The sequence below is a fragment of the Macaca mulatta genome, chromosome 2, assembly GCF_049350105.2.
Source record: "Macaca mulatta isolate MMU2019108-1 chromosome 2, T2T-MMU8v2.0, whole genome shotgun sequence".
Classification (NCBI taxonomy): Eukaryota; Metazoa; Chordata; class Mammalia; order Primates; family Cercopithecidae; genus Macaca; species Macaca mulatta.
The window spans coordinates 1,022,305-1,035,008 of NC_133407.1; the positions used below are offsets into that span (position 1 = coordinate 1,022,305).

At 43.1% G+C, this 12,704-nt stretch overlaps 2 protein-coding genes across 17 annotated transcripts in view; one reads left to right on the forward strand and one right to left on the reverse strand.

The window, feature by feature from the left end:
- IQCG (IQ motif containing G) overlaps positions 1–12,704 on the forward strand; it is a 69,674-nt gene that overhangs the window by 45,430 nt on the left and 11,540 nt on the right. For 13 of the 16 annotated variants that reach the window (XM_077991062.1, XM_077991064.1, XM_077991068.1 and 10 more), the window contains 2 exons: positions 607–768; positions 1,938–2,012. In XM_077991062.1, coding sequence (XP_077847188.1) covers positions 607–768; positions 1,938–2,012 — 237 coding nt within the window. Of the gene's footprint in view, positions 1–606; positions 769–1,937; positions 2,013–4,404; positions 5,356–6,775; positions 7,909–12,704 lie in introns of those variants that run through there. The other 3 variants (XM_028843519.2, XM_077991072.1, XM_077991071.1) reach the window with 2 other exon arrangements.
- The window catches only part of LRCH3 (leucine rich repeats and calponin homology domain containing 3), a 118,623-nt gene continuing 113,344 nt past the window's right edge, over positions 7,426–12,704 (reverse strand). Inside the window, exon 21 of the mRNA XM_077991048.1 lies at positions 7,426–7,560. Within this exon, the coding sequence (XP_077847174.1) occupies positions 7,495–7,560 (66 nt within the window). The 3' untranslated portion in view covers positions 7,426–7,494. The remainder of the gene's footprint in view (positions 7,561–12,704) is intronic.

Below are 12,704 nucleotides of genomic sequence, written 5' to 3' on the forward strand. Positions count from 1 at the left end.
CATGATTTTCCTAGAGCCTAGCTCTAGGAAGAGCCTGGTGCTGAATAAATATTCAGCCTGGTGCTGAATAAATATTTTTCTTAATGACTATTGAGTCCTCGCAATTGCCAAGCACTTGGTGACCTGCAAAAAGAAAGCGTTTTCACACGTGTTCTCAATGAAACCTAATAATCTCTGAGATACTTCAGTCAGGGTGGGTGTTGTGTGTGTGTGTGTGTGTGTGTGTTTTATAGAAAGTAAAAAAGTTGGAGATTTGACTAGGCCAAGTTCACACAGCTGGAGGCCTGGGTGGGAAGTCAGTTCTTTTCATCATTTTGACCAGTGTTCTTCCTACCAAAATGAGAAATCTGTGTGGGAAATATGGACATACCAGTAATGTGCCTGGGAACTAATCTCCGCCCTGATTCGCCCTGATTCTTCGAACTGCTGTATTACTCACTTTCCTCTCTGCATGATTGTTGGCTAAATTTCCCGTTGTGTGACAGCGGAAAACTAGTTCCCGTTCCTTATTGATTTACACTTATAAAAGGGAACCTTAAGCCACTGGCTGAACTGAATGGCGGTAGAATGTATTTTCAATTTAGAAACCTGGTCTTTCCATTGCAGAGTCAGAATGAATATATTGCTAACCTCAAGGACCAACTGCAAGAGATGAAAGCAAAATCCAACTTGGAGAATCGCTACATGAAAACCAATACTGAGCTGCAGATTGCCCAGACCCAGAGAAAGTGTAACAGAACAGAGGAAGTCTTGCTGGAAGAGATTGAGGTAATCCCTGGGACATTAGTGAAGAACCCAGGAGATGGCATTTGAGCTGTCACTCCTGATCCTGTCTCAGCTAACAAAGGAGGGAGATGAAGATTTCCTCCATCTCTCTCGGCAACAGCCCCTCCACTTGAGGTTGAAAATGGAAGCCTAAATGAGGATACACATGTTCGCAAGCGGAGATTCCAACGGGCTGTAGCCTCCTTCTCCTGCCTCATAATGACTTTGAAAATTGGCTGTACTTTCTCTCCTCGGTCACTTCTTATTTTATCAAACCAATCGCCATTTCTCTAATTATAGGGAGAGGGCAAAACAAGATCCTTAGTTATGGCAGGATTTTGCTGCTGTTTGTTTTATCTAGCCAGTACTTTTCACTCCTCCAGTAAGAAATACAGCATCTTGAGAGGTGAACTTCATTCAAACCTGAATTTATGGAGATGAGAAGTCATGGTGAAAAATATCAGGAGGAAGAAAGTGGTAGATCTTCTTTGAGGGGAATGCGAAATGGCGCGCGCACGCGCGCGCACACACACACACACACACACACACACACACACACACACACACTGCACACACATACACAAAGCCAGGCACTAGTCCCAGCTAATTGGAAGGGAGGCAGGAGGATCCTTGAGTTTGAAGCCAGCCTGGGCAACATAGGGAGACTCCCTTCTCTCTCTCTCTCTCTCTCTGTCTCACACACACACACACACACACACACACACACACGCAAAGAGCAGCAGGCAGATGGGAAGACGGAAGAAGGAACAAACGTCCTTAGACCATGGAATTTGTGTGTGGGAGGACTCCTTGCTCTGAGACTAACGTGGCTTAAGGCCACGACAACAGTCTTCCTGGCACTCTGGAATTTCCCTTTTTTAGGCCCCACAGCCTTGTGCCCTTGGCGCACCGTTTCTCTCCTTCAATGGGCACCTCTTTTCAATTCACGGGATTGCGCACCTTTCGTTAGGGACACTAACACAGTCCAGACAGTGCCGCGTCATGTGTCTCTGCGGTGTTTGTGAACAGGAATTGCACGAAACTGAATTCCCGGCATCCCAGCTGGTAAAGGAAACCTGAGCTGCCGACCAAGCTGCTCCTCTAATCTTGAGAACTTCTGATTCACAGCCCTGCAGGGAAGACGTGCTGATGTCTGATTATTGTTCTTACAGAAACTCAGGATGAAAACCGAAGAAGAGGCCCGGATTCATATGGACATTGAAATGTTCCTTAGAAAGCAGCAGCAGGTGGGTCACCAAAACTTTTCTGTGCTTTGAGTCTTTTTGTACTCTGCTCATACTGAGGAAACAAAAAAAATATTTTGAAGAAAAACCAGCCATCATTCTTTCAGCCTAATGAGCTTGAGCTCACATGTTATTTCAGGGTTGTGCATCTGAATAGATATCTTATATAGTTACAATCTGAGAGAGTACAAGTAAAATTTTGTTTTCCGCTTTTATCATTGAGCTTAGATAAGAAATTTTTTGATTCCTATATTGCTGTATACTCATAATTTTTAAATTATGACTTAATTTATGACAAAATTTAGTAAGTCAAATTATGACTTAAAAATTTATGGGCCGGGCACAGTGGCTCACGCCTGTAATCTCAGCACTTTGGGAGTCTGAAGCGGGTGGATCACCTGAGGTCAGGAGTTCGGGACCCGCCTGGCCAACATGGTGAAACCCCCTCTCTATTAAAAATACAACAATTAGCCAGGCGTGGTGACAGGCACCTGTAATCCCAGCTACTCAGGAAGCTGAGGTGGGAGAATTGCTTGAACCTGGGAGGCAGAGGCTGCAGTGAGCTGAGATTGTGCCACTGTACTCCAGCTGGGCAACAGAGCAAGACCCCGCCTCAAAAAAAAAAAGACATAATTTTAAAATTAATTATTTTTAATTATGACTATATTAAAATGTTTTCCCATTAGTATAGTGGCCAATAAATAAAAAAGAAAAATAAAGGCCAGGTGCAGTGGCTCACGCCTGTAATCTCAGCACTTTGAGAGGCCGAGGCCGGCGGATCACCTGAGGTCAGGAGTTCTAGACCAGCCAGGTCAACATGATGAAACCCCATCTCTACTAAAAATACAAAAATTAGCCGGGCGTGGTGATGCAGCCCTGTAATCCCAGCTATTCGGGAGGCTGAGGCAGAAGAATCGTTTGAACCTGGGAGGCAGAGCTTGCAGTGAGCCGAGATCACACCACTCACTCCCGCCTGGGTGACAGAGCGAGACTCTGTCTCTAAAAAAAAAAAAAAAAAAAGATTTACTAATTTTTTACGTTATAAAAATAACATTCCCAGTTGAGTGAGGATTTTTAAAATGACTCATTGCTTTTCATTTTTTATGTTATTACAGTTTCTTTATAAAATAATTGAAAATCGTTGTTTAATGTTCCATTGAATGGTTGTGCCATAGTTTGTTACAAATTTTTTTTTTAATATTTAGGTTGTTTCCAAAGTTTTATTATTATAAATAATGCACTTATTAAAGCTTAGCCCAAAGAACTATTTTTCTTCATGGCAACTATTTACTAAAAGTAAATCTCAATCATAAGATGATTATTTCAGAGACTGGTATTTTGTGACTTTTGATAAACATTGCCGACTCTCTAACCTGTGCTGCCGCTAGCAGTGTTGCAGGCAGTCATTTCAAGGTCTCTTCAACATTAGTAGCCATTTTAAATATTTTTCAAAGTCTGCTAATTTAATGAGTTGTTTTGTTTTTTTTTGTTTTTTGGTTTTTTTTGCTTATTAATAGAAGTGAACATAACATTTTTCCATGTTTACTCAATTTATTTCTTCTTATGTGAAATATATATGACAGAAGTGGTTTTAAAAGCATTTTCAATACTAATAACCAAGCTGGGTCTATAATATATCTAAGGTTAGAAGTATGTCTAAGTGTAGCTGGAGTCTTTCTTTACTTTGTTTTTTGGGGTTTTTTTTGAGATGCAGTCTTGCTTTACCATCCAGGCTGGAGTGCAGTGGCATGATCTCGGCTCACTGCAACCTCCGCCTCCTGGGTTCAAGCGATTCTCCTGCCTCAGCCTCCCGAGTAGCTGGGACTACAGGTGCCTGTCACCACGCCTGGCTAATTTTTGTATTTTTAGTAGAGACGGGGTTTCACCATGTTGGCCAGGCTGGTCTAGAACTCCTGACCTCAGGTAATCCACCTGCCTCAGCCTCCCAAAGTGCTGGGATTACAGGCGTGAGCCACCGCGCCAGCCACCGCGCCCAGCCCCAGCTAGAGTCTTTCAAAATATCCCTGTTGGATGAACAAAGAGAAAATTTTCCAGCTTAGTTATAATACAGCTTGCTTTTTGGAAAAGCTAATGAGTTTTCAGTCAACGATTCCAAATGTGTGGTTAAGGAGAATTTGTAGATGCTATCTTGCAGGTCTTTACTGAAAAAAATATCTGGTAGGCTATTAGAATTAGGGTTCTGTAGCCCTGCAGTTTCAGAATTATGTATCATGTTACCTGTTTCAAGTGTGAGATACCTGGCAGGTGTTGGATATTTATCAGTGAGTTGTTGGATAAATGGATCACGAAGGGATGACGCCAGAGTTTCTCAGATCTTCAGCCCAATAACACAAGCAATACATAAGTATGTATTTTTTTATTTTTTATTTTTTAGGGGCAGGGTCTCTCTGTTTCCCAGCCTTCAGTGCAGTGGTGCCATCATAGCTCACTGCAGCCTCAAACTCCTGGGCCCAAGTGATCCTCCCACCTCAGTCTTCTGAGTAGCTGGGACTACAGCTGTGCACCACCATGTCCAGCTACAATGTAAGACAGAAATATATAAATTAAAGAAAGTGAAAGCCCTCTTAAATTACTCCCCTTTCTGAAGGGAAGTTTCTTCCACATGTATTTCTTTTCATATACTTATACCTCAAAACATACATATTTTCAGTGGTTTTCTGTTTTGTTTTGTTTTTTAAGAGGAGTCTCGCTCTGTCGCCCAGGCTGGAGTGCAGTGGTGCGATCTCGGCTCACTGCAACCTCCGTCTCCTGGGTTCAAGTGATTCTCCTGCCTTAGCCTCCAGAGTAGCTGGGATTATAGGCACCAGCCACCTCGCCCAGCTAATTTTTGTATTTTTGGTTTCACCATGTTGGCCAGGCTGGTCTAGAACTCCTGACCTCAAGTGATCTGCCCACCTTAGCCTCCCAAAGTGCTGGGATTACAGGCGTGAGACACCGCGCCCGGCCTAGTGTTTGTTTTTTACGTAAATTGGATCATACTATATATAGTGTTCCAGAGCCTGTTTTTTCCTTTTTACATTTACTTTGTTTTTAATGTTTTCTGTAGCAATACAACTGATAGATAATATCTCATAGTCAGAATACACTGAAATTTAGTGAACCATTCTGTCAGTACATTTAGGTTGTTTCAGGTTTTGCTGTGACAACATTATGAAACCTTCTTGGTTCTGTCTCTAAGTGGATGGTATTTGGAAAGGCTATTTATTTTGTGTATTGCTGTGGATTCCTTAGACCCTCTAGTGGTTTTTCAGTTGATTCATTTGGATTTCCTAGGTGGAAAATCTTATTGCATGCAAACAATAACAATTCTGTATTTTCCTTTTAATTATTTGTATGTCTATTTTCATTTCATGGCTTATTGTATAGCTGGAAAGCCAGTGTACTTGTTAACTGTAGCAGTGATAATGGGGCACCCTTTCTCTATTGTCAGTTGTTAACACACCACCATTGTTCTGGTGTTTTAGTCAGGATTACACGTGAGTTTGTCACAGTCAAGTTTCTGATACGCAAGTTAGAGCATTCACAGGGAAAGAACTGACCCTGAAACTTGGAATGGGAACACCTGCTCGGATTTGGATGAAACCGACAAATCAAAGCTCCCTTGGCAGTGGTAGTACTCTGCCCTCCTGGGTCTCAGGACACTTCCTTTGCCTGAAAGTCCTGTGATAACTTCATCTGGGAGGACGCCTTGGAAAGGGATGCGCTTTCCTCAGACCCGGCACAGTCACCCCTGTTGTCACTGGATCTGTAACTAGGTCAAATCTTAGCATGTTACAGGGGGACATATAACTCAGATAACTCACTCCAAAGGAAATCACTTACACACCAAAAGAATGGTAAGATTTTGCTAATAAATATTGGAAGAAACCTGGGAAACATGTTGAATTGATTCTAAGAGTGTTTGATCCAACAGGGTAGGCTAGAACATTCCATTTGGTTAATTCATTGATACAGACGCACTTACCTGAGAGTCTAGATGTCATGGGTTAGCTTGTGCAGCTAGAGGTGATTCAACAGTTGCCTACATTTGATGAGGTGGAGATGCCAGAGCTTCCCTGCTATGATTTGGGGGAGACAATCCAGAGACGTAGGGAGACAGGAATGTCACAGTGGATTTATCATGTGTGACTTGCACATCTACCACCAAACACCCATCCATAACCATGAGAAGGCCCAGAAGACACTTCTTTACTAAGACATTGAGAAACAGAATAGTGAGGGGAGCATCTGCATCCCTAAAAGCTCTGTGCTTGCTTTCCTGTGTAGGCAGGTGTGACCCTAAGGATGTTGTCACTGAGACGAGCTTCCTGATATCAGTGGGGTGATGGGGTCCCAAAGTGCCTTAGGATAACTGGGAGCACTTAATTGTCAAAGATAAGGTGGGAACATTTACCACAAAGGGCGGTAGAGACTAACGGTAATCAGAATGCCTTTGGCCATAGGGATTCTTGGCAATGGCTAATCAATCATGGTATCTCTAGGAACAAAATTGATGGGCTGCCTACTAAAGTATAACAGAAAAAGAGTCCGGGTCTGGTAGCCAGAACCCTGATTTGAATCACCACAGTAGAGAGTTACGGCCGCTCCCCTGGGACTGGGTCAATTCACAGCCCCAGAGCCCCTTTATGAACTGCGGTGTAGGTGTGGGGGCATGTCCCCCCGAGGATGAACTCTGCAGCCCTGCTGCAAGTACCTACCGTAAGTCTCCCTGTAGCTCCTACTCAGAAGAACTGTGTAATTTACAGAGTGACTGTGCACTGGGATGACTGAAGCTTTGGCTCTGAATGGATGTTCATCCACAGGGACCCAAAGTGACACTGCGGCCACTAGTCAAAATGGGCGGTTATGGTGGCTAGGTGACAGATGGAGCCTGAACTAGCCTGACTGTGAGTCCACCTGTTCCGTGGACCCTCTCTGTCTTTGTTTCCTCCGTTACTGAAGCTGTTATTGGACTAGATATACTTGGGGACATTATGATAGTAAGCACCAAGTCGAGCTTCTTGAACTTCCCCTCCCTACTGAAATAGAAAACCAGAAGCAGTGCTGCACTCCTGGTGGAACTACAGAGATTAGCGCCACCATCGAAGACCTGAGGAAGCAGCAGTGGTGATTCCACGTCCCTATTTAACTCAGCCGTCTGGCCTGCGCAGAAGAGGTGTGGATCTTGGAGAGTTATTATGGACTATTGTAAATAGTGACTCCAGTTGCAGCTACTATTTTAAATGCAGTATCTTCCTTGGAGCACGTCTTCAATGGCCCCTGGGTCTTGGTATACAGCCGTTAATCTGACCAAAGCTCTGTCTTCAAACCAATTTGAAAGACCGCCAGAAGCAGTCTGCTTTTACCTGCAGGGCCAACAGTACCCCTTCGTAGTCCCACATCAGGGCTGTCAGCACTGTTCTCTCCCATAATCCGGTCTGCAGAGAGAGCGCCCCCTGGACTTTTCACAAAACGTCATAGTCGCTCACTGCATTAATGATGTTGTGCTGATTGTATCTGATGAAGAGGAACTAGCAAGGACTTTAGATACCTAAGTAAGAAATATGTGAACTAGAAGGTGAGCGCTTAACTCCATTTCTGATACCAATTCTTTATCATTAGTAATCCATTTAGGAGACAGAAATCATACCAATAATTTAACAGATAAAATCCAACAAAAAGAATCACGAGCTATTCATAAGGGATTGGCTACTCAGAGGGATAAAAGAGAACTCTAAAGAACATCCTAAGGCCAGGCATGGTGGCTCATGCCTGTAATCCCAGCACTGTGGGAGGCCAAGGTGGGAGGATTGCTTGAACCCAGGAGTTGGAGACCAATCTGGGAAATATAGTGAGACCTCATCTCTACCAAAAAAAAAAAAAGAAGAAGAAGAAGAAGAGGGAGAGAGGGAGGGAGGGAGGGAGGGAGGGAGGGAGGGAGGAAGGAAGGAAGGAAGGAAGGAAGGAAGGAAGGAAGGAAGGAAGGAGGGAGGGGGGGAGGGAGGGAGAGAGGGAGGGAGGGAGGGAGGCTGGCCCAGGACAATATCCAAAAAAGAAATAAACTGGAAAGGTGGGGGCGGGAGGGGGAAGGATCCTTCCCAAGGGTAAGATTCAGGCCTCATTGGAGAGGGTATGGCCGTGGCCCACTGGATGGCAGCGGTGTTTGCTGGGTTGCCTTGGGCCAGAGCTGGCTCACAGCTAGCTGGCAGGATAAGGCTGGCAAGCAGGAAACTGTGGACCTTGCTGTTTGTTTGTTTGTTTGTTTCCTAATCTGGATGCGTACTCAATTAGGGGGAAAAAAAAAGAACAAAACTTTTTTTGTCCATTGAGATATTTTTTCTCCTTTAATATGTTAATAGAGTAGAATACATTAAGAGTGGCTGATTTGAGTCATCCTTAAACTCCTGGGATAAACCCCACTAGGTCACAATGCGTTTGGCCAGCAGGAATCCTCCTGCGTGGTCTCCGTACAACGTGTGGGTGGACAAGTGCCACCGGGTGTCCCCGCACATGCCGCTGGCGACAGGAAACGGGGCGGCGCCCTCCTGTCGCGCCTCCAGCGCCCTCTACTGACGCAGCTTAGCATTTTGTTAGCTGGCAAGAAAAAACGTTCCTAGCAAGCATCCACCTTCACCAAGAAAGGTGAATTTGGAGCTGACAGGCAATAAATTGTAACTGGCACAAATGAGTTTTTCTTTAAATTACCAAGTGTGAGGTTTACTCTGTAGGTTTCTGGTAGACAAGCTTTATCAACTTCAGGAAGTATCTTTTCTTGTTAAAAGTTTGTTTTTCTCAACAAAATGAGTACTTGATTTTGAGATGGATTTTTTTTCATTAATTGAGATGATATTGTTTTCTCTTCTTTAATATGTTAATAAAGTGAAATACATTACTAGATTTGTTGATGTTGGGTCATCTTCAAATTCTTGGGGTAAATCTTACCCGATCATAGTGTGTTGTTCCTTTTTTTTTTTTTTTTTTCTTGAGACGGAGTTTTGCTCGTCGCCCAGGCTGGAGTGCAGTGGTGCAATCTCGGCTCGGTGCAACCTCTGCCTCCCGAGTTCAAGCGATTCTCCTGCCTCAGCCTCCCGAGTAGCTGGGATTACAGGCATGCGCCACCATGCCCGGGTAATTTTGTATTTTTTTAGTGGAGACAGGGTTTTCTCCATGTTGGCCAGGCTGGTCTTGAACTCCTGACTTCGGCTGATCCACCTGCCTTGGCGTCCCAAAGTGCTGGGATTACAGGCGTGAGCCACCGTGCCTGGCTTGTTATTCCTTTAATAGACTGCTAAAAAACTGATTTATAGACTTAAAAATTTTTTTTGTATTTTAAACTTTTTTTTTAATTTTTAATTTTTGTGGGTACATAGTAGGTGTATACACTTATGGAGTGCATGACGTACTCTGATGCAGGCGTGCAATGTGTCGGAGTCACATCAGGGGAAATGGGGTATCCATCACCATCAGTCTTTATCCTTTGTGTTACAAATGATCTAATTATACTCGTTTGGTTCTTTTTAAATTTACAATTAAAGTATTGACTATGGTCACCCTGTTTTGCTACCAGATACTGGGTCTTATTCATTCTTTCTACTTTTTTGTACACATTAATCATCTCCACGTCCTCCCCATCCCCCACTACCTTCCCAGCCTCTGGTAACCACCCTTCCACTCTTGATCTCCATGAGTTCAATTGTTTTAATTTTCAGCTCTCACAAAGAAGAACACGTGAAGTTTGTCTTTCCGTGCCTGGCTTATTTCACTTAATGTAATGACCTCAGTTCCATCTATATTATTGCAAATGACACAATCTCGTTCTGGGCTGAATAGTACGCCATTGTTTATATGTCCCACCTTTTTAAGTTATTTATTTATTTATTTATTCCTTTTTGAGAGGGATCCTTGTTCTGTTGTCCACGATCTCGGCTCACTGCAACCTCTGCCTCCCGGGTTCAAGCAATTCTCCTGTCTCAGCCTCCTGAGTAGCTGGGATTACAGGCACCCACCACTACACCTGGCTACTTTTTGTATTTTAGTAGAGACAGGGTTTCTCCATGTTGGTCAGGCTGGTCTCGAACTTCTGACCCCAAGTGATCCACCTGCCTTGGCCTCCCAAAGTGTTGGGATTACAGGCGTGAGCCACCGCACCTGACTCCACCTTTTCTTTATCCATTCATCTGTTGGTAGAAACTTACATTGCTTCTAAACCTTGGCTATTGTGAACAGTGCTGCAATAAACATAGGAGTGCAGACATCTCTTCAACATCTAATTTCCTTTCTTTTGGGTATATACCTCGCAGTGGAATTGCTGGATCATATGGTAGCTCTATTTTTAGTTTTTTGAAGATCCTCCAAACTGTTCTCCATAGTGGTTGTGCTAATTTACGTTTCCACCAACCCACACCGTACAAGGATTCCTTTTTCTCACATCCTTCCCAGCATTTGTTATTGTCTGTCTTTTAGATATACGCCATTTTAACTGGGGTGAGATGATGTCTCATAGTTTTGATTTGCATTTCTCTGATGATTAGTGATGTTGAGCACCTTTTTATATGTCTGTTTGATGTTTGTATGTCTTCTTTTGAGAAATATCTATTTCGATCTTTGGCCCTTTTAAAATACATATATATATATATAGAGAGAGAGAGGGATGAGAGGTCTCACTATGTTGCCCAGGCTGGCCTTGAACTCCTGAGCTCAAGCAATCCATCCTCTAGCCTAGGCCTCCCAAAGTGCTGGGATTATAGGTGTGAGTGATTACACTCGGTCCTTTTGGCCCATTTTTCACATTATTAGATTTTTTCCTATAGACTTGTTTGAGCTCCTTATATATTCTGTTTATTAAACCCTTGTCATATAGGTAGTTTGCAATTATTTTCTCCAGTTCTGTGGGTTGTCTTTTCACTTTGTTGATTGTCTTGTTTGCTATGCAGAAGCTTTTTGTTTTCTTTCTTTTTTTGACAGAGTCTTGCTCTGTCGCCCAAGCTGGAGTGTAGTGGCACAATCTCGGCTGACTGCAACCTCCACCTCCTGGGTTCAAGCGATTCTCGTGCCGCAGCCTCCCGAGTAGCTGGGACTACAGGAGTGCACTGCCATGCCCAGCTAATTTTTGTATTTTTAGTAGAGGTGGGAGTTTCACCATGTTGGCCAGGCTGGCCTTGAAGTCCTGGCCTCAAGTGATCCACCCGCCTCAGCTTCCCATAGTGCTAGGATTACAGGCATGAGCCACTGCACCTGGCCTGTGCAGAAGCTTTTTAACTTGATATGATCCATTTGTTCATTTTTGCTTTGGTTGCCTGTGCTTGTGGGGTATTACTCAAGAAATCTTCGCCCAGTCCAATGTCCTGAAGAGTTTCCCCAGCGTTTTCTTTTAGTAGTTTCATAGTTTGAGGGTTTTTTTTTTTTTTTTTTCCTGAGACGGAGTCTTTGCTCTGTCAGCCAGGCTGGAGTGCAGTGGCGCGATCTCAGCTCACTGCAAGCTCCGCCTCCTGGGTTCACGCCATTCTCCTGCCTCAGCCTCCCGAGTAGCTGGGACTACAGGCGCCCGCTACCACGCCCGGCTAATTTTTTGTATTTTTAGTAGAGATGGGGTTTCACTGTGTTAGCCAGGATGGTCTCGATCTCCTGACCTTGTGATCCACCTATCTCGGCCTCCCAAAGTGCTGGGATTACAGGCGTGAGCCACTGTGCCGGGCCAGTTTGAGGTCTTAAATTTAAATCTTTAATCAATTTTGATTTAATTTTTGTAAATGGTGAGAGATAACTGTCTAGTTTCATTCTTCTGCATATGGATATCCAGTTTCCCCAGCACCATTCATTGAAAGGACTATCCTTTCCCCAGTGTTTGTTCTTGGTATCTTTGTCAAAAGTGAATTCACTATAGATTTATTGATTTGCTTCCAGGTTCTCTATTCTGTTCCATTGGTCTATGTGTCTATTTTTATTCCAGTGCCATGCTGTTTTGGTTACTATAGCTCTATAGTATAATTTGAAATCAGGTAATGTGATTCTTCCAGTTTATTTTTACTCAGGATAGTTTTGGCTATTCTGGGTCTCTTGTGGTTCCATATCAATTTTAGGATTTTCTATTGCTGTGGAGAATGTCATTGGTATTTTGATAAGGAGTGCATTGAATCTGTGGATTGCTTTGGGTAGTAATGTACATTTTAACAATATTGATTCTTCCAATCCATTAACATAGAATATCTTTCCATTTCTTTTATCATTTTTTCTTTTGTCCTCCCTGTGTATTTTCAAATAGCCTATCTTCAAGCTCACAAATTCTTCTGCTTGATCACTTCTGCTCTTAAGACTGATGCCTTCTTAAGTATGTCAATTGCATTTTTCAACTCAAGAATTTCTGCTTCTTTTTAATTATTTCAATCTCTGTTAAATTTATCTGATAGATTTCTGAATTCTTTCTCCATGTTATCTTGATTTTCTTTGAGTTTCCTCAAAATGGCTATTTTGAATTCTCTGTCTGAAATGTCACATATCTTTGTTTCTCCAGGATTAGTCCCTGGTGCCTTATTTCATTTGTTTGATGAGGTCATGTTTTCCTGGATGGTCTTGATGCTTCTGGATGTTCATCGGTGTTTGGGCATTGAAGAGTTACGTATTTATTGTAGTCCTTGCAGTCTGAGTTTATTTGTACTCATCCTTGTGAAGGCTTTCTAGGTATATGAAGGGACTTGA